This window comes from Mus caroli, unplaced genomic scaffold (assembly GCF_978045245.1).
Source record: "Mus caroli unplaced genomic scaffold, Mus_caroli_1 scaffold_3, whole genome shotgun sequence".
Classification (NCBI taxonomy): Eukaryota; Metazoa; Chordata; class Mammalia; order Rodentia; family Muridae; genus Mus; species Mus caroli.
The window spans coordinates 30,454,800-30,477,593 of NW_028227258.1; the positions used below are offsets into that span (position 1 = coordinate 30,454,800).

General features: G+C 43.7%; 1 protein-coding gene across 1 annotated transcript in view; it reads right to left on the minus strand.

Annotated features, from left to right (window-relative positions):
• Positions 1-22,794, minus strand: part of Elovl6 (ELOVL fatty acid elongase 6) — a 106,839-nt gene that overhangs the window by 18,144 nt on the left and 65,901 nt on the right. The window contains exon 3 of the mRNA XM_021158134.3: positions 14,237-14,368. Within this exon, the coding sequence (XP_021013793.2) occupies positions 14,237-14,368 (132 nt within the window). The remainder of the gene's footprint in view (positions 1-14,236; positions 14,369-22,794) is intronic.

A 22,794-nucleotide genomic window follows, 5' to 3' on the forward strand; every position in this document is an offset into this window, starting at 1 on the left:
AACTATTGGTTCTAGCTCTAGGCTAAGATCATTCAAGACACCATCTTGACTGTCCTCTTGCTCCATGAACCTGTGCATGACGCTCCATCAGTAACCCATGGAGGGAGTCACCTATCTATGAGTCACAGACATCCAAGTGAGGATGTGAAGTCTGAGAGTTCTGTGTCTTGTGATGGGTGAGCTCTCTTCCTCTGACTTATCTTCTCAATGACCAACACAATGCTACCTAATCCATTCCTGAGAAGGCTAGTCCAGGCCTAAGAGATACTTTCAATTTCCTAAGGGAAGAACAATATGCAGGTGTCTGGTCTTTTATAACGAGAACACCAAACAAAACTCTACCATTAGTGACAGGATGCTAGAAAACCTGATTCTATGAACCAGAAAGAAGCTGAAACGAATGAGGAGGGTACAGTGAAGGTGGAATGCAAACCGAGCAAGTCACAGAGGCAGCTTGGCTCCCACCCTAGTTCCTGCCTCTCTGCAATGTTTGCTTTGAGTTCCATCACATACCAACTGTGACCCAAGGCTTGTAAAATGAAATAAAACCATTTCTCCCCAAGTGGCTTTTAATCAGAATGTTTTATCATAGCAACAGAAACCTAACTGAGAAAGCAGGATTGTTCTCTGGGCCCAGCGAGCAGTGTGTCAGATGAACATAACAGGAGAAAGGCCCTTTACATCTGACACAAGGCTGTTCTTATTTAACTCAGTTCACCACCTTGAGATGAGAAAGACAGGTTAAGTATGGCCTGCTGGCCTATATAACTGACTCACTAGATACCTGACAGAGATCCTTTGGAACACTGAGTCTGCAGGATTAAAGGAAAAGCAGAGGCGATGCCAATAAAAAGCCTTTGAACTTTTATTTTTAGCAATCATGGGGATGTGGGCGGAGACAGATGGCTCAGAGGTTCAAAGCTGCTCTTCTAGAAGACTGGGGATCAATTCCTAGCACCCACATGTTGGCTCACCACTGTCTGTAACTCAAGTTCCAGGGATCTGATGTCCTCGTCTGGCCTTCTCGGGCACCAGAACAAAAATAAATAAACATCGTAGGAATTTTCCTTCTAACTGGAACTCATTATTAGCTTTTCAGTTGTGATGTGGGATGGAGCTCAGCAGAGTTACTGTTCAAATGTACAGCCCTTACAGCTGTTGTCTGTGGCGACGTCACAGACTTGTCTCCAAGAGACACCTAGCAGAGCTCATCGGGCGACACGTTCATCGCTGGACTTGCAGACAACTGAGCGCTTCCAATTTTACAGCTTCAGAGCGCTGGCTCAGCTCCGTGGCCATTTGTGAATGGCCAGGCGGCCGTCCCTGGCATCCGAATTCAAACTTCAAGACTTCCTTTTTGTTGGAAGCACGCCTGGTCATCTTTGCTCTGTGGCACTTAAAACCCCAAATCAATGTCTTTCGTGGATCCAGACGATGGTCTGGAAGAACTCGCAGCCCTGATGGAATCACAGAGTGGTTTGGAAAAAGAAACCCAGTGCGCACCATGAGCACGTTTTAACGTGCGTAATAGGTCTATTTAAGAAGAAAAATTAGCTCAGGCCCTCACTTAGGTCACGTAGCGTCTTTCCTATGTATTCAGCTGATGTCTGGGCTTTCCTTCATAAACTTTACTTTTGAAGGCCAATCTGTTGGAATTCCACGACAGCTTGCGTATGTTTCCTAGAGGCGCTAATGGACACTTCACCTCTGTAGTGAGGTCTGCCTCCTCCTGACCCCTCAGAGTCCCATCAGTGCCATGCCTTAGGTGGGCGTGCCCTCCTATCAGAAAACAAGTAGTACTGTCTAGAATGTGGGTAGCCCAGACCCACTGTGTGCCGACAGAGGGGATGTAACACGGAAGGAAATGCTTAGAAGACGATATGGTATGGCATCCACCCTAAACGCTGAAAATGCATGATCACATGATTTAGCAGTCTCACCTGGGACCCACAGTTTTGTCCATAAGAACTAAAAATGAAACCTTAAAAAAAAGTTATCTTCACATAAGTGTTCCAACAACATCATTCCTAACAGCCAAGAGGCCGGGGTAACCCGAGTGTTTGTCAGTGGATGAGTGGATAGCGGAATGTGGTCTGTTCAAATGATGTAACAACGAGCCATGACAAGAAATCCTGACACAAGCTAAGAAGTGGACAAACAGTGAGGACTTTGTGCCAAGTGAAATAAGCCCACCACAAAAAGTCATATACTAAGTAACTTAGATTGTAGAATCAGTCAAACATGTACAGACAGACGGAAGGAAAGTGGTGACTTCGGGAGGGGGTGGGCACAGGGCTAGGGAGGTGGACAGGGAGAGTTATCTTTTAATTAGCAGTTTCAATTCTGCAGGATAAAGAATTTCTAAACCTGATTGCACAACAAGGTGAACATACTGATTCACCTTGATAAAATGGTTGAGAGAAAGAAAGAAAGAATCTTTAGATATCTCCAAGTCTAAATTCCTGTGCTTTGAGGTCTTACTTCCAAAAAAAAACAGTTAAGTGAATTTCTTGATTAATGACATTTAAGATGCTAAGGAAAAAAAGAAAAAACAAAGTTCAATTGTAAGCTAAAAGTAATGGCCAGCCTGTGGTACATCACAAGATTTTGTCCAAACATCACCCATCCTCCCACGGCCTCAATACAATTAGCAGCATATGCTTTTGAGAAAAATGCTAAACTGGCTCCTTAAAATTAATCAGAAGTTCCAGCAATAAAGAAATGAAAACCTGAAACACATAGATTGAAGTTCTGACAGGCACAGGGTGGGCCCTCAAAATCAGGGCATATAGACCAGCATAATACAGCAAGCAGACTAGAGACAGAGCAGCCGGTCACAGCCAGCCTCCTACAAGGGGATCTTGGGAGAAACTGCTGGATAATGAATGACTCAGCACTTCAATCTACAAATCAGTTAATGTGCAAAAACGAAGAATTTGAGATGGGCACTAATGATGAGGCTGGCTAAGGATAGACCTGTCTCTGTAATATACATTGTTATGATAGCGGGATCAAGTTTGCAGGATGTGCATAGACTCAGCCATTATCACCATCATCATCATCATCATCAACAACAACAACAACGATATCTCAAACTAATGAAGCTTTCTTTTTTTCAGGCAATTACGAGTAAATGCCCTAACTAACTCAATGGTCACACAAGAATTGAGTGTTCCACTGGAAAAGAGCTGGGGAGTACACAGCTAACTGACTGTCAAACTCTGGCTTAATTAGATGGGTTTCTCTCTGGGTTTATTCTTAGGAAAACTTACTCTACGCTTATTCCATGCTAGGTTCTCTTTAGTATCCCAGAATTTAAAAAGTGAGAAAGACAAATCTCTTTTACCAAGTCTATATATTCTGCTGCTGTCAACTAACAAACACACACACACACACACACACACACACACACACACGCACACACATGGAGTAACTTAATAATTTCTTGTATACAAAATGTGGTGGTTAGATATCTCAGCAGTGACAAGATGAGACACCAGGGAGGTGACAGGTGATCTGATAAATGGATTCATGAGGAGGAGCCTGACCTGCCACGGCTTTGCTATGAACACACAGACAAGGCTCACAGCAGAAAAGACAGGGATGCCAGTCCAAGGCCATGAAGGCTGGTTATAGTGGGATGGGGATGAGATACGGCTTCGCAGATTGGTGTGGCCACAGGTGTAGATAGATGATCTGAGTAATTTATAAGGCATAATAATTAGCAACAATAAAAATCATTTACTTGAGCATTGTCTGACCTTAAGCAAGACAGGGACATGATATGCTTTTTATACTTTTAGAGACCATACAGGCAGCCACGTGGACAAAGATCACAATACAAAATGCCAACCTCCACAAGAGGAACTAATTTAATTATTAACTTATTTTCTGATTAATTAACTTGTAAGGAATTCTTTACAAGTTGACCATTTAAAAGTACATACATACATATATACATACATACATAAGGCTTTTCAGAGCATATTGATTGAGTTTGAGGCAAGACAAACAACCGAAAGAAAATGTAAAGTGAGATGAAGCAGGGATTCAGAGATATTGAATCGCCCGCTCAGGAAGCCACTAGAGAGAAAGAACAGCCACGCTCTAGGGTTGCCTGTCTCTCTCTGCTCTGCCAAGATTGCTTAGGCTAACCAGGAAGCTGGCTAAAAAAAGCCACTCCCTAAAGTGAAAGTTAACCAGACCAGTGCTGTTATCTGAGGAGAAGTCCACAGAGGGGGGCAAAATGACTGGAGAGAGGTCAGCCCACCAACAGGAAGCTTAGGGATACAGACAAGCATGCCAAGTGGGCCAGAGTCCCAGTCAGACTGTGCTGGAGGCACAGCAGGCCACACTGGGCTTCCTGGCTTGACCTGGATGCTGAAAGGAGATGTTGAGGATGTAGAGAGAGGGTATTAGCCCCTAAAATGAAATGGAATTGTGACATAGAGTAAACCATGGCAGTTATAATATATGCAGATGTTTAGGCTTGGTCATCAGAGGTTCCAAGGTAGCAGGCTTGAGGGTAGAATCCAGAAAACACAACTTTTAATTAACATTCAGATGCTGTTATGTAGATGCCCCCCAAGTCAGGGTTGAGAAACCCTGTCTGTCTATGGCCTTTCTCACTTATTTCCCTTCTGCAGTACTCTGCCAGTGAGCCACACCCCAGCCCATGGTCCTCCCTAGCAGAATCTACGTAGTCTCTCACGGTTTAGCCCTCTTCAAAACTCTAGCCCCCCAATTACGTAAAGAAGGCAGAACCGAGCAAATAGCGCTCTCAGGTCAGACCATGCTGTGTGGACATGTCCATGGGGGACATTTCTTCTCATTCTGTAAGTTCTTTCATACGGACATGAAACACAACATTCTGAAACATTCCTTCCTATATACAATGCGCTCTGGCTCACACATACGATTCGATGAAATGTGTGCCTCCCCCCCACCCCCATAAACCACACTCAAGAAACAATTTCAAGGCTAGTGTCCAAGCTGAGCCACAACGGTGCAACCGAGGAGCAGTGTCTGAAGTTTCTGCCTGTCATCCATGGTCGTCACCTTAGCAATCCTGTGGATCAGGAGAGTCTTAAGTCCCCAGTGTGACCGGGTGGTAACTGTGCTGGGATGAGCCCTGGGTCTACTACAGTGGACTGCACAAGTGTTCTAGTGCATAGAAGGACACAGACAGCCTGACTTGCTGTTCAGCCCAGTCAGCCCTGAAGCTTGCAATTCTCCTGCCTCTGCTTTTCAAGTCCTGGCATTCCACTCCATTAGTGTGCTGCCACGCTGAGCCACTGAGCTGTGACGGTGACAGCTGGTGTAGCACAGCAATGCTACCAATGCCACCATTAAATGGTAGTGCTAAAACAACCACTGGAGCCACAACTTTCAAGTAAAGAACCCCTTAGGATGGAAAATGACTGTTAGCATAGACTTGCTGGATTTACAATTATGCTTTGAGACACAAAGTTACACGGAAATAGATCTACATGTTCTGACCATCCCAGTTTGGCTTCTACTCCTATCTATGCAAAAATTAATCTTGAGCTATAACAGTTAAGAATATCAAACAGTTCAGAATATCAATATCAACTGTTCTGATATATCAAAAGAATGTGCCTGCCATAACTAAAGGTTGCATAACTGGTGTGTATAGTCTTTGTAGGTTGGTTGTAGGACGGTGTGGATAAAAACCCTGGCATACATTGTATAAACTGGTTGTTAGGGAGTTCCAGGAGAGCCTGTAATTTCTCTGTTTGGAACAGAGAAGAGCTGTTCATTTTAAATTAGGCTAAAAACAAGTGTTGGAACAGCAAACATTCCCCATTAAATATGGAAGACGTCTTCCTCCCTCGGCTCCGGCACTCTGCAGAAGGCTTGGGTGGGGTGGGCTCTGAGCAGCGGGTGCCGCAATGCAGCTTCCCAATCACTGCAGCTGACAGACTCAGCCCGAGCACGAAGAGGTTACTGCAGAAAGTGTGCTCGCTCCCTCGTGCACCGAGCGTGTGCCTCTACTCGGGTCCTCTAGTAAGAGATCAGAGTCACCCAAATAGCTGGGCAACTCAGCAGTGCAAAAGCAATGACTTTCACTTTTGGACTTGATCCAAAACAGGAAACAATAGAGAGTCCTGGAACGTCCCCAGGCCAGCTGCCGACAAGGCTCCTCGTTCTGCAAAATATCTGAATGGATGTCTTCACTGTCACTAGAGTCACGGCAAGGACACCCACTGTGCTCATACAGTTCCTTAACCACTCCTACAATTTTATGTAACTTTATGAGTTTTTTCTTTTTTACTTTTAAAAATGTTTGAGACAAGGTCGTCCTGTGTTGCCCAAGGTAGCCTAGAACTCTCTCCATTTTCCCTCCCGGTGTTAGAGGCAGGCACGATTGTGACACTTGGCTCACAGTTATGGGGTTGCATGAAAAACTATTGTTTGAATAACTACTTTGCAACTTCTGGTGAGTGGAAGGAAGGAAGAAATAATTTTTGAAAAGCAGTCTCTCTCTCTCTATGTGGTTCTCACTACAAAATACTTCCAATTGAAAAGAATTCTGGGGACTTTGTTTTGTTAAAAGACAATTTTATAAAAAGATTATTTGTACTTATCTGTGTGAACATATGTGAATATTCGTGCAGCACACACATTCATACGATGTCCACAGAAGCCAGAGGGCATCAGACCCCTGGAACTCTATAAACTACTGAGTCTTCCCATCTCGCTAGCCCTTAAAGATCTCTTCTTCTATGCTCAGTAATTAATAGACTGTCTCTCCTTTTGTCAGATCCCCGCCCTTTGGAGAAAAAGCATTACATGGATGATAATAAACAGTTTTAAGTCATAAACCTACTTAAGGGTTTATAGAACATATCACGGGGTTTGCTTTTTAAGAAAACCAGAACTAGAACACAGGCAGGCTGAGGTGATCCCAACCATTATCGGTCTGAAAATCACCAGCCTCTCACAGCATTTCCTGTCAAAGGAGCCAGTGGAGCTGTGTCTAGAATTTCCTAATCCAAAGCCAACACAACACAGGGCTCTCATTAGGGTGCAGCAGCTGTGTACTTCACGGGAGTCAAAATGAAATGTACAGTAATTCTATCAAAAAGCTGACCACAACAACCCCAGAGGAAGCCTGAGGAACTTCTGGCAGGGACACTCCACCATTGGTTAGCTGGAACTTTGGCCAGTCATGTTTTCCCTGTGAAGATACCATTGCTAATCATTTTTTTTTATTCTGCTATTACACTTTCCCCTCTTTCCAGGAGTTATTTCATAGACTCAGTTTAGGGTGAAATGCTTAGAGGAAAGTTAACGGTGAAAACAAGCCTGGTCTTCCTTTTATGAACAGCTGTGAAGAAGACAGGGTGAATGCAGACATATAGCCCACCTATATGTAGTCTATAAGCCTGGAATGGATTTCTGTAGTGAGTTTCAGAAATGCAGGCTAAAGTCAAACTTCTAAAGTTTCTACTTTAACATATGCAAGAGCCTACACCTTTTTTGGAGATGCGAGCAGAGGATTTATGTGGCCTTCCTTTTTTAACTGAGGGTCTGAAATTAGTAAAATTGAGCCTTGATCAGAACTGGTTGTCCTGGCTTCATTCTTTTCTCTCGCCGCCTAGCCCCTCTTCTCTTCCAGGTTTCCAAAATGCCTTTCCAGGCTAGAACCCAGGCTGTGGTCTGCTGGCCGGACACAACAGATTTAGACAATAGCTGCTGGCCAATTGATCCTGAGATCCTTGGTCAAGGAGAACTTCTGAGCAGACAGACAAACTGTCCATTGTCAGAGAACGCTACCCTTCAAAGTATTGGGAGTCAGAGTTATATTTATTTTAGGAAGAATCTGTCCTTTTGTTTTTTAGGCAGGGTCTCTCTGTGTAGCCTGGGCTGCCTGTAACTTCCTCTGTAGACCAGCCTGGCCTTGAACTCAAGATGTCCACCTGCCTCTGAACCCAAATGCTCCAAGGCCACCACCAGTGAAGTCGAACGCATAAACGTGGCACATCTTTTTCCTAGTCAATCGGTTACTGTTGGTCCACAATAAGATTACAATCTTGAATGCAGCATCGGACAAAGCTCCACCCTTGATTCTTTAAGATGTAATCTGTGCCCATAATGTCCACGTTCTACTCATAAGGACGCCACATACTAACTGCAAGGTGTGTTGTCCAGTTACACACGAAAGCCATGACATGGAGCGCCATGCTTTTCTGGGGAAGCAACTGGAAATACAGGGGATGACAGCACTCTCGTAGCCAGGACCAGAGAAGGGGGGTCCTCTGGAGACCCTGCAGCAAGCTGGCTTTAGATCCCACTCAGTTAGTAACCCTACCTCAGTGTTTGAACATGAAAGGAACAGTCAACGTATTACAAGGGCAGGCAGGAAGAAGCCCAGTAAAACAGCCACAGTCTGGAAGCAGACAAAGGCATTTTTAAGCTGAGATACTGAGTTATGAGTGTATGTGTTTTTTCTTGACTTTGAATAATCTCAAATTATCAACTAAAGGAGCTGTGCTCTCAAAAGATCACACACACACACACACACACACACACACACACACACACACACTTGCGTCAATTGGCAGATTAGAGGACACTCAAGTGCAATTCCTTTAATCTTGTGATGAAAATGAGTTTGGTCTCAGACAGAGACAAACAAACAAACAAATATGTGAAGTCTCAAGAGGCAGAAGGTCGGAGTCTCAGAGTCATCGGAGCCTGAGACAGCTCTGACACTTTAGATGGGTCTTCTCAGCTCATCTCTCACCTTCTGAAGCATTGGTTTTTATATTTATTTATTTAATCCACCCAGTATAAAGATTAACTTGAAGCTAAATGCTTTCAGAGAACCCAGATACTGCATCTTACAAGTAAGGTAACTCTGAAATGTCTTGTAGTTCTTAACGTCTTCAAGTCACCAGGACACTATTAGGAGGATTCCTACTTCAGCATCAGTGAACAACCACCTCTCCCGGCTCCTTCAGTCACCTGAGCACACCGTCTGTTCCATTACGGATGCTTTTCAGATCTCCATGATGTGGGGAGGGGAGGAGAAGAAACTTCTCCACACACCATTGTACCCTTACAAATGGGGAAAAAAGGAGGGGGAAGGGGATCAAAGAAATCCACTGCTTATATTAATAACTTGCATTGTGCAAGTAATGAAACATTCTTTTAAAAAAAAAATCAGTCACTTTAATTACACACATATGGTTCTAAATTTTAGGACTCTGGAAAGTATGAGCAGTATCTGAAATAGCAATGAATTCAGTGGGTGTTGTTTGGTTACCACAGCCTCAAGGAGGGATAATTAATTTAGCTATGAGACTAAGGAGTGACCAGAGAGTGACCAGTTTTCCCTTATGAGTTTTCCGCTGCAAATGGTAGGTCACGGAGTTTGCTATTAACTAAGCAAACCCATCCACTGGTAGGTAGTACTGGCAAAAACAATTGCTATCCTGCAAGGGAAAAACCTCCTGCTTCCTAGGTCATAGCCAAGTCAAGCGAGACCCAGGCACCTATCCATACATACCATCCCAAACAGTCAAGCACAAGAGCTTGAAAGCGCAAGCAAGGCTCGCTGGTGGCCTGCAAGTATGTTTCGCACGGGAAATTTCAGAAGGAGAAATTCTGGTGATGTAACAAGAGAGCTGTAGTGTGAGCCAAAGCTGTGTTTCTAGACAGCAAGGAGCCCACTGCTGTGCTGCAGTCTTCTATGCACATTCCACACCCTGAGGACATGTGAGCTCCTGGAAGAAGGAAGGCTCATTTCTCAGAACTACAGCTATTTATTTCTAAGAGAAGTCGCCTCAACAGGACCATTTAGCACCCACTCATGTTGTTCATTTTAATGTTTTCCTCTGACAGATGACCGTGGCTGCTTCAGATCGATAATGGCCGTAAAGTGTCCTCTGGTACCTTTCAGAATACAGAATTTGGCAGTTTCATAGAAATTCATTCCTTTGTTATGATGGGCTTCTGAAGAAATTAAAATTCTCTCTCTCTCTCTCTCTCTCTCTCTCTCTCACATACACACACACACACACACACACACACACACACACACACACACACACACGCTTGCGCACAATCATCCCATACAAAATCGTGGCAAACAGGAGCCTTTAGGGATTAATGAGGTAAACACCATAATCTGTAGCTTAATCCTTAATTCAAAATAACCACTATTGAATGATGCAGTTGTAAATTCATGCCATCTCCTTTAGAAGAGGCACACTACTTCAGCCCATCTGAGATGATCAAAGGTGTTAGGGATTCAGTAAATGATCCAAAGCACGCTGAGAACTGTGCTGTCTTACATCAGTGTGGAACTCATGTCACTGCCCAAATTTAAAAATTTAGGTTGTGACAAAAGATTCCTGGAAGAACATTCATCTATGAAGAGTATCTGTGGGTAATGAGATTTAAGACTGTATGTGTGCTTTTCTTTTTCCTTTGGCTATATTTTTGTTTGATTTCATGAACAAAGACTACTTGTAAAACTAGAAATTAAACTTTAAAAAGCTACTAGATAACCGTACAAGGACAATAACCAAAACAACTACAACTGGGTAGCATTCCTGTTGATAGGCGAGCAAAGGTTGGGAACCTGTAATCTCCTTGCAGAACACGGAGAGGCTCTAACCAGAGGCTATTCCTGCGAAGACACAGCCCTGCTGTGTGGGGTTTGTGTGTATCAGAGTCGGTAGACAGGAGGATGACCTGAAGGTACTGACCTCATTACAAGACAGCAACCTGTCCACAGAGGTGCTTGCGACGAGGCCAGAGCCTGGGTGCCCTCTGCAGAGCGGTTTGTCCCACTTTGTCTTCAGTGAACGCCTCCCATAACAGCTGGGAAATCGCTAACATATCCTACCACAAGACCACACTGCAAATTTACTTAATTAACCTAACAAGTACTTCCTTGGAAACACTCAAAACTCTTTTGTTTCTAGATTCAGTTGCTCCGCATCCCCTTTTATAAAGAAATGGAAAACAGTGGCTGGTAAGTCACCTCCCTTAATTGCCTTACTAGCTTTAGAAAAGGAACACTTAACACCTACTTGGGCTCCAAGGGGGTGGGGGTGGGGAGCAAGTTATTATTCGGACGAGACGTTGGTGTGTTTAGTTATGAAAATGTTAGCAGGTGTCTTCCTGCAGGCAGAAATCCAGAAGCGGGGGTGCGGACTAAACAGAAGGATTAATTTATCAATGGCAACGGGGCTTTTTGGCTCCTAGGATGCGTTGGGTTTTCATTTGCTATTTATGTAACATAGATACGTCATCTATCTTTGCACAGATGTTAGGTATCAGTCTGTGACTTAACATTTGACAACCCATGTGTGTCAGGTAACATGACTTCTGTTTTCTTCTCCCTCACCTTGACTGTCCAATGCTCCAGGAATGGACTGAGAAAAATCTGATTCAACAGAGGAAACTTTTATGTGTAGCCCTGGCTGTCCTGGAACTCACTTTGTAGACCAGGCTGGCCTCGAACTCAGACTCTGCCTCCCGAGTGCTGGGATCAAAGGCGTGCGCCACCACGCCCGGCCAAAGAAAGAAAGTTTAACTTTCTAAATTATTAGGTCCACCAAAACCAGGCTCTCATTACTGAAATTTGGCTTTTTTTTTTTTAATAATAGGTATTTAATAATTAAAACTATGTCTCCTTGGTTTTCTTCAAGGCATATTTTTCCCCTACTACCTCTTCACACACTTTTATAAATATTTAAATTAACAAATGATATACAGATGCTATTGTTAATGAATAAATTTTGAATGTACCTTATTGAGCAAGAGTTATTTTTAAACACAACTCTAGACCTCACTTTGTTATTCCACACCATGTACTTCAAGTTACTGGAGAGATGCATTCACTTTAGATTACTGCTTGTGGTGATTTGATTGAAGATGGTTTCCTATGGGCCCATAAATAGTGGCACAATTAAGATATGTGTCCATGATGGAGTAGGCGTGGTACTACTGCAGGAAGTGTGTCACTGGGGGTGGGCTCTGAGGTTTCAGATGCTCAAGCCAGGCCCAGTGCCTCTCTCTTCCTGCTGCCTGCTGATCTGTATGTAGAACTCTCAGCTCCCTCCCCAGCACCATGTCTATCTGTGCACTGCCGTGCTTCTCTCTCACCATGAAGACAGTGGACTAAACCCTGAACTGTAAGCCAGCTCCGATTAAATGTTTTTTCCTTTATAAGGGTTGCCATGGTCATGGTGGTCTCTTCATAGCAATAGAAACCCTAACTAAGACACCTGTGAAGATAAGATCCTTATAATACAAAGTTTTATGAAATATTAAACATGAATATAATAAACCAACTTATAAGACATGGCAGGACTGCCAGGTAATGGTGGTTCACGCCTTTAATCCCACACTTGGGAGGCAGAGGCAGGTGGATTTCTGAGTTCGAGGCCAGCCTGGTCTACAGGGTGAGTTCCAGGACAGTCAGGGCTATACAGAGAAACCCTGTCTCAACCCCCCACCCCCACCCCTCCAAAGACATGGCAGGATTGCAGGATTTAAAAGACTAAAATCAGGAAAAAAAATCCATGCCAGAGACAACTCTGAGATAAAGTATACAGAGCAAAGAATTTCCTCACAGAGTGTATTAGAAGGGGAGGAAGGGAGGAGATGAGAAGGCTAGGACATCCGGAGGGTTAATGAAAACACACAGACCTCATCTTGGTTCGGGTTTTTATAAACAAACTATAAAAAGGAAACTGTAAGTCAGGTAGAAAAATTCAAGATTTAACAAAGAACTACCATTAGTTTGGGTGAGGAAATAGGACTGTGTGCATTTCATTGAAAAGAGCCCTGCCTTTTCATCTCTCACAGAATAGCTTCAGTCTGCATTATTTCCAAATTTGGGGATAAGGGGAAAGTTAGGTATAGAGAAGAAACATGGCCCATTGAAAGCTGACTCTGTGTGAAGTACGCTAGGTGCACAGGGCACCACTGTACTTTAATCTGTTTATGCATCACAGAACGTCAAAGGGAAAAGATGCGTGTGTGTGTGTGTGTGTGTGTGTGTGTGTGTGTGTGTGTGTGTGATACCAGAAAAGCAACTTCAAAAACTCTTCTTTAGAATAAGGGCTCAAGAGGACATGCTTATATTGCAGGGGAGTATAAATACAAATGGAAATGCTCCTTTTGGGTTTTTAGAGACTTACAACTTAACAGGAGAAGAACTTGAAGTCTTCAGCAACAGACCCAAGCACATGCTCTTCAAATCCCTGGCCTCCCCAAATCCAGTGAAATAAAAAGTGGGCCCCATAGTGATAAGCCACTGGGGTGCTCAGGCAGGCAGGCAGCCAGCACACTGCATCGTGCAACTCCTGGCACTCCATGGGAAAATCCTCTTCCCGAGTCATCCTAGTAAGCTTTAGGTGACTAATGAGGCTTTTAATGATACCATCCATCTTTCCTTAGTGCTAGAAAAGTTATTGTATCATCCCCCAAAATATAAAGATAATTGTAAGATGACAGTGACGTGCTTTGTCCTAGATTCCCCCTATTTTCTGCCCCATTGACCCCGCTCTTCAACCAGAGTCACAAACTTTGAAAGATTTGAAAAGCAGATCACAAATAGGACAAGCGACTTTGCTCTTTTGGTGAATTCTGGCACCTGCCTGGACTCCAGCTGTGTGCTAATCAGCCTTGTGATGGCTTCTGTCAACAAATATTAGAAACAAAGGAATGTGGCTGCTTGTAGGTTGACTGAAGTCTCTGGAGAGGCTCGGTACCATCCCCACAGTTTCTGTGTTGGGTTCTGCCAGGCACACAGGAAGAATGGGCTGTATAAAAATCCGTGTGACAGCAAGCACAGGGAATAGCAAGTGGATGGGGCTTTGGGGGATACAGAGCAACAACGCGCCCTGCTCTAGTGATGTCTACACACTCACAGCCATGGCTCACCCACAACCCCGGGTCCTGACCTCCAGTGGACTTCACAACTTGTGTGTTTTGGAATTTTTATATTTATATTTGGGCAACTGGAATTACCGAACGACCAACTTTGCTAGCAAATGAAAGGGCCCAAGACCTCACCCAACAGAAGACGGAGAGTCAGTGTGACCAGAACAAAGCCATTTCTCTGCCCGTGACTTTATGTTCATAGTGAATTTAAAAAGGGGGTGGGGGTGGGGAGAGGAGGAGGAATTGCAAGGGTTGCATCTCTTGGCGGAGAAGAAAGCAGTGTCCTGAGGGAATGAAAGCGACCTACCTGAAGACGGCAAGTGTCAGTGACCAGAGCACGAGCGGCTTCCGAAGTTCAAACTTGGCTCGCTTGTTCATCAGATGCCGACCACCAAAGATAAAGGCAGCGTACAGCGCAGAAAACAGGAAAGACTTCTTCCTATGAAGAAGAAGATGGACGAAACCTTGTGAGACAGGCGTGCTGAAATACCTCTCACAACAGCTCCCCTGTCTTTACCAAAGGCATTTTCCTGAGTTACACGCCCCACTTCAAAGGAAAACTAATCGCCTTGGAGACATGTTCTATTGGCAAATTCATCCTGCGGCTGCCAACAGGACACAGCGAACACCGCTCAGGGTAGACAGAAGTTCTTTTCAGGCCCTAGAATCAAAAATTTCAACATAGCACCAAGGTACAAGAAGTGACCATTTCACTGAAGTAATTGCCTTTATTCTTTTTAGATAAGTATTAACTTGCAAGACAACACACACACACACACACACACACACACACACACACACACACACACACACACGATAGCCATCTGCAGGACCACTAAATGATTCTCTCTAGGTGAGTTGTACAGTCAGTCTCTGACTAAGGATCCTGGGCTGACCAGATTGAAACCACCTTGAGGGACACAAACAGTCACATGCAAGTATGTATTAGGAAAAAAAAAATTTTTTTTGGTTTTTCGAGACAGGGTTTCTCTGTGTAGCCCTGGCTGTCCTGGAACTCACTCTGTAGACCAGGCTGGCCTCGAACTCAGAAATCCGCCTGCCTCTGCCTCCCAACTGCTGGGATTAAAGGCGTGCACCCCCACGCCCGGCTTAAATTTTTTTTTTATTGGATCAACTAGTATATACATATTAAAAAAAAACAGTTGTAGTAATCAAAATGCTAGGTTCAATTTTAGATACACATTGAGATATATTTATGAGTGAGACAGTGTACCTTAGATTTGTTTTAAAATACCCCAGGAAACAAACAAAAGGTAGACTCCAAAGAAGATGGAGACTGGGCTTGTCACCTGCTCCTCTCTTGCAAACACACAGAAACCTCTTTACACACTGATCATCAATCATCTCTTCCCATTTCTCTCTTACAAACACACAAATCTCTTTACATGCTAAAAACATCAAAACATTTCACATTCAAAAATATCCAATAGTAAATATATTTAGATGGATGGTTAGATTAGAAAATGTATGCATAAGTATTTGGAACCTATCTGAGGGCATCATGGGAGGGTGGTCACTGTGGGAGCTCCTGTGCGCCCACTCACAGCAGGATGGTGTTCGATTTTGGTGGGAGCTGTTAGATACATCAGCAAGATATCAGGACCCCCAAGTCCCACTAATTGCTGATTTATTACTGTAGAGTTTGGTGATACCAAGCCATGCAGAGAGAGAGAGTGAGAGACTGAGAGGGGTGGGATGGGGACTTGAGAGGCCTTGTACATAGTTTAAACCTTGAAGCACACTTCTAGAGATAGAAACCCATCTCTCAGAATGGGTATTGCCAATGCAACTAGACTGAGAGGGAAATGGTCGAATAAGCTGCAAGACATGGTATTAAAACCAAAATATACTAAAGAATGTAGCAGGTAAAATGCTTCATAAGTCATTCCTCTGATTGTTGGCATTCACTGTGTATCCAAGAATCAGAGCTACTTACATACACCTACTTAGCGAGCCACACCCACTAAAGCTACGAATCCAGGAATCAACCAAATGTGACCCCACAACACGGCAAGCGCCTGTTGAGAAACCTTGGTCCTGGCACGAAGCAGAATCTTACTGAATACATGATGACAATCTCATGCTATCAAAGTTTTTTTAAAAAGGGGCAAATAACAGCACATTGGTACCATAGGTCCTCAATAGACATTGAATAAATGGGCAGTTGGGAACACTGAGAGAAAATGTATTTCCCCAGCACTATATTTAAAAAGAACTGCAGAAAAAGCTATTCAGAAATAGATTGTGGCACATTTTTCTCCTCCTCTGACAAATATTTTTCCCTCAAAAACAAAGCAAAAAATTTAAGGCAATTTTATGGAAAATATAACTAGGCTATTATTATTCAAGAGGTACTCTCATCCATAAATGAGTACACATGACTGTATTTTGGTTCTAAAATCTCCCAAGGGTATGGTATTAGATCACATAAAGGGAGACTCGCTTTTTCTATACTCATATGAAGTTAAGATACATAAAACTTGTAAAGCCCATGCATAAGCAATGACGTGGAAAGAAAGAAAGAAAGAAAGAAAGAAAGAAAGAAAGAAAGAAAGAAAGAAAGAAAGAAAGGAAGAAAGGAAGGAAGAAAGAAAAGGGAACCCTACTGTTGATGCAGCCAATGGGAGCATCAGACAGCCTGATTCTTTTCTTTTTAATTAGAAAGGTAAAGGTAATGAGTTACCGCAACCACACAGCGGTTACTTTGTAAGTCTCCTGCATGGACACCCCAGGGAAAGGTCTTATCACTTAGTCCTAATAACCCCTCCTTCCACTAAAGTACTACTTCCATTTCTGAGAAAAAGAAATGGGGTTAGAGGTTAAGTGGCCCTTCGGCCCGCCTGTTCTTCTCAGTAAACTTCAGCTGAAAGGGGGGCTGGATCTCCACGGACTGACTGATGCCTTAGCAAGAAGGAAGGGCTCCCTTAGTGACCGCTGAGTAACTGAGCAGAACTGTTTTACTGGGAAAAGCCCAAGGTACACACCCCACACCATCATGCTCCAACTCCCGAGTCCCGCAGATCTGTCAAACGTTCTGCCACATCCTCCCTGCTTCTTTGAGAATGCTCAAAACACTTCCTGGAGATGACTTTTCATTTTTTAAAAAGATCTATTTTCATTTGACGTGTATGAGTGTTTGCTTGCATACAGTAGTTACAGAGAGTTGTGAGCAGTCACGTGGGTATCCAGAACTGAACCCGGATCCTCTGCAAGGGCAGCAAGTGCCTTTAACCACTGAGCTGTCTCTCCCACCCCTCAGCTTTGCTTATTAGTCACAAGCCTTGGTTTTGGATACATGGATTGAACTTCTTGTAATCATGTGTCAACCGAGTGAAAGGATGTCATATCATTCTAAGTCAGCCAGAGGAAAATGTGCTTCAAGAACCAAAGAGAACTATTTTTTCTTTAAAAACCTTCTATAATTTCAGGCACGGGGGCACACACCAGCAACCCTAACATCTAGTAGAAACAGGAAGATCAGGAGTTCAGAGCTAGCTTCATGTGCTTAACCAGCCTGAAGCCAGCCTGACCTATGTAGACCATCTCTGAGGAGACATCACTCAGCAACTAGGGCCTCCAAGGCAATCAGACCATGGCCCAGAATTGAAGAATTATAAATAAACTTAAAAGTAGAGTCTAGGGAGAGGCCACGCCACAAGCGAGGGTATAAGGATCATGGATGGCATCAGTAGTTCATAGTCACTGCATACAATGATCAAGACCTCCCTAAAGGCTCATGGCTAATACCAAAAAGGTTGGGAGTCAGAAACGGACTGTTACGGGCTCTATGTGAGTCCCAGACAGTCAGCATGTGGAGGACATTTGCTTAAGAGCCATTACAAAACTAAGCGCTCCAGGCAGCTCCAGCCATCTTTTTCTTCATCTTCGGTGAAACGCAAACCATGTTTTGGGTGAGTTTTGAGTTAGATGGGGTTCTTCTATAAAAAAAACAAGATTATGGCACTTGCAAGGAGAATGGATAAAACTGGCTGTCTTAATAACAAGTGAAAGAAGCAGATTCAGAAAGACAATTGAAGACTGCTCTTTCTCACGTGTGAAAGTCGGACGGAAGAAGAAAGCAAGGGAGGAGGAGGAAGAGGAAGAGGCGGCAGCTGCAGCTTGACAGCAGACAGGAGACTATTTGGTGCAAGGCGGCCAACAGGAGGAAGGAGGATGATGGAAGGGATGCGATTCATAGTACATTACCTGTGTGTATGAAAATGTAGAGTAAAAAGCTTAAGACTCTCTTGGTAGAGAGTCACCCTCTGAAGTATTAACACACACTGCAAACCGTATATAACAACTTCATAGTTTAGACGCTTTGGCCAACTGGGCCCTTGAAGTGACTGAGAACGGGCTTTCCCACCCGTACCTTTCTGGTAAAGGCACAGCTGAGGTCAGGTGACTGACCACTGGCCTGCTATTATTTAGGGTGGATTTAATGCCCTGATACTTCACTAGGAATCCGATAATTCTCCATTGTCCTTTAGGCGTTCAGGGATGGGGACGATGCGATTACGGCAATGCTTGGTTGTCAGGTATTAGTAATCTCTAGGTAGCGAGCGCATAGTTACTTTGCTTAATAAACCTTACTGTACATCACACAACACAACCCTTCCTCGTGGGTAGTTAGTAAGCACTTTCCGGGTGGTGAAACAAGTTGATTACTAGGTACCAAACTAGTTAAGAGTTAGGCAAACAAAACAAAAGAAAACAACAACAACAACAACAATAAATCCCTAATGTGGGGCCTGAGAAGACAGGTCAACAGGTGAGGAAGATCTGAGTTCAAATCTCTAGGACCAATGTAAAAAGTCTCACATGGGCACATGTGCCTGAAACACCGTTACTGTTGGGCTCAAGAAAGGTGATCTCAGGAGCCCTCTGGTTAGCCAGCCTAGTGGGAAACTTCTGGTCAGCGAGAAACAATTTGTCTCAGAAACAAAACCAAAAATCAACCAAATAACAGCCCCAAGAAATAATGTGGAGAACGACAAAAATATCACTCTCCTCTGGCCTCTGCAGTGTGCACAGGCACGGGCACAGGCATGCATGCACGCGTGTGTGTGACATCCCTAACGTGTATTGCTATGTTGTGCTTGGACTTTTTTTTTTTTAAACACGCAGACACTTTTTGTTCCTTACCTTTCCGTTATCAATAAGAAAAGTGAATAATAATGAAATCAGTCTATAACTAGTTTAATAAACTGTTAAATAAATAAATAAATAAAAATTCTGTGGAAGTGAAAACCAATCAATGTGCCATATATATATGCAGAGAGCTCTCCTCTCTTTATATATATAAAGAGTCTATGCCGGATGGGCATTGTGGGGCATGCCTTTAATTCCAGCACTTAGGAAGTAGAAACCGGAGGATCTCTGTGAGTTCAAGGCCAGCCTGGTCTATAGAATGAGTTACAGAATAGCCAGGACCCTGTCTCAAAAGAGGAAAAATCGAAACAAAACAAAAAGACAGGGCTTGCACTACACAAGGGAATCCAAGACGTCTCTAGTTCAGATGCTGACCCAAGCTGTGGTGCCGTCTGGAAAGTAGAGTTTGGAAGGTTGGGGTCTTGGGAAGTGAAGCGGACCACACGCAGTTTGGCTGTCTATGTTTCCAATTAGATAAGAAGATAAAAACAATGTTTTCTTGAGGCAAGTTCTCAAGTTGAGGTTGTATTCTTGATGTTCCAGCGATGGCTGAATTCTGTCACATTTTTGCAAATTCTAAGATTTCAAACAAACAGTATTTTTTCCCTGTGAAAGCGATCAGACTTTCCTCCGTAGTTTTGTTAAGTGTTTGTTAACATGCTTCGAAATCCTGAAAAAGAAGTTTGTGACTAGAAATGTATCTGGGATTAATAGAGGCTTCAAGATGAAAAGGCGAAGCTGGCTAAGGAAAGAAAGGGGGCGGTGCTTCCGCCTGATCTGTTTTGACCCAAGAACCAAAGGAATGTGTGACTTCTGAGCTACTTTGGGTACAAACCCCCCCTCTCTGACTTAGCCCCTCCCCCAGGCGCTAATTTAGAGATCACAGGTTTTCCTTGTGTATTTCTTTGAGGTGAGAAAACCATGATTTTGTAGTTCAGCTCCTCTATTTTAAAGTAGGCCAAAGTATAATTACATTCAGTGAAACGGAGCAAACACCACCACATACATCTTCCCACTCGGGTCCAGCCCTTGTAGGCACAGACCTGGCATAAGGCTGTCTATGTCAGCAAACAATGCTTCCTATAGAAAAAGTAAAATGGGGTGCCTGGTTATCACTGAAAACAGGACTAGAGGGAGAGAACATGCTCTCAGATGTAACCATCCTCAGCCGAAATCTAAGCAGGAGGTTCAAGCACCAGCCTCCACATAAAAAGCCAGTTTTGGGGGTGCATCCTAAGACCCGGAGCTCTCTGGCTAGTTACACGGTGAACACTAGGCTAATGAGAGACCATGACTCAAAAAGAAGGTGGCCAGCTTCTGTACAATTGATACCTGATGTTGACCTCTGACTTGCACAGGTACGTATGCTGGTGAATTTGCACACACTTGTGCAACCCCCACACCCCCACCAAACAAATGAAATTAAACCAACCAACCAACCAAATAAACGACTCCAAATCCAGCATCACCCAGCCCTCCTTTGTGGATTAATAAGCTTCCAGATACTATTTTAAAGTAAAATATAAAAGTCTACTTCCTTGCTAGGAGTGGCAACTTACAGGACTTTAGCTCTAGCACTTGGGAGGCAGAGGCAGGTGGATCTCTGCGAGGCGACATATTTGGGTCCTGAGAAATGGCTCAGCACTTAAGAGACCTTATTGCTCTTGTAGAAACCTGGGCTCAGTTTCCAGCATGCCTTATAAACCACCTGTGACTCCAGCTCCAGCAGATCTGACACTGTCCGGCATCCGTGTGTAACTGCGCATACATGCACGTAGGCATACAAACACCCACATAAAAGACATAAACTTACAAGAACTAACTAGATTTGTCGGAGAGCTAGAGACCACGACTGGAAATGAGTGATTAAAAGAGACATTTACGGACAATGGAACCGGAATTGGGAATTCAGATTTGCCAAGATTCAGTCAATTTGGGCAGAACTTTCTTAGATTAAATCAAGACAAAGAAAAATGATAGCCACAGACAGCTAGATAAACAGGCAGGAACACATCCCTGTTTGCCTAGCGCTTCTCTATCCTCAAAGGGGGCGGGGGGACCCACGCCTGTTGCTTTTGTTTATCTTATTGTTTCTCAGAGAGCTGAAGTAAAGGCAGGGGACCACGTTCCCATGGCGACAGCAGCTAAGGAAATACACCCATCACTAAGTTTTTCCTTGATATAAAAACTCAAGAATGAAAAGTGAGGCTATTGCTGCTATTCCTAGGGCAGAGGGGAAAACAACTCTACAGCAATGAATTACCTCACGGTGGGAAATTAAGCTTGAGCAAAAAGAGGCAGTACCTGTGAAGCTAACACACTGAAAAATGACTCAAGCATTGTTTTTAAGCAGAGATTATGGCCCATTAAACCAGGAAAGGAATATGGATTTGATTTCTCTGGAAAATAATGGCAAACTTTTTATTCAGATATTCACATTGCTCCTTCAAAATTCGAAGGCTCAGCACCATAATGAAAACCATTATTGTGTGTGATTAACACAAACTAACAAAATATGCCAATATATTCATAACACCAGGCATCCTCACTCTCAATAGTAATTACTCCTAAAAGCAAACAAAATCGGAATGAGCGCTCACTCAGCAACATACTTGAATTGTATTCGTTTCAAAGAAAATCGGTTTTATAGTTTTTATATAACGCTGTGGAGATTACAAGTTTGAATTAAGTCTCTTGTGGTTAAAGTCAAGGGAGTCAAAAAGGTGGCTTCCTCCTGGTGGCTCCTGGCTGAGCCTGTTTATCTGTCTGTCACAACACAGAAATCCTGGGCTTCTGTTGCCTCATCTCCATCTTCCAAGCATACTGTCCCCAACCCCTGCTGGTGTGGCCATGTCAACTTCTCTGACTCTTGTCCCCTTGCTTCCCTTCCAGGGTTCTTGCAATTACTACAGGCCTATGAGCTCATCCTTGACCACAGCCTAGACTGGGGCTCCGACCTCAAGGACCCACAAGGTTTCACTGGCTCCATTTATTCCTTATCAATGTCATGTCTCTTAACCTAAGCACAACTGCAGAGTCTCTGATGGGACATACAACGAAGCGGCCACAGGGATGCAGGAGGAACCAGCACACCTATGACGTTCTGTTACACACTTTGCCGCAGAGACCCTTGAGCTCACCTAGCAGATGTCTCCACCAACATCAAGGGCACTAGGAGCTAATACTTTTTGTCCCTAAGAAGACATGTGATGCTATACATCTTTAGTGAAGTGGAAGGTGGCACCCAGCTCCTAGTATGTGGATACTGGGGAATTTGAGATCCAGCCATCTACTACAAAACATGACCTAACTGACCTAACACCAAGTCTCAATGGTGCTGGGACCAGAAAGTTCAGGACAAGCAAAAAACTAAGAAAGATATTAAGAGAAACTAGAAAACGCGAAGGCATGTTAAGACTCGGAAACAGCCTCACAAATATGTCTACTGAGGGGAAGGTACAGCCTATGCTCTGATGAGCTCAACTTCCTCTGCTGTAAAAGATTATTCCAAGCACCCTAAATCCAGCTAGGCCTTACCTAGCAGCCAACACGGGCCCCGAATTCCCCCTTCATTCTCTGAGTACTTTACTAGTCTCACAACTGTGGAACTGTGGAACAGTGGTCCAGCAAGTCAAAAGGCTGCTTTAGATTCAACGGTACAAGCACTGCAAGCCTTCTCTGCCTGGAAGGTCA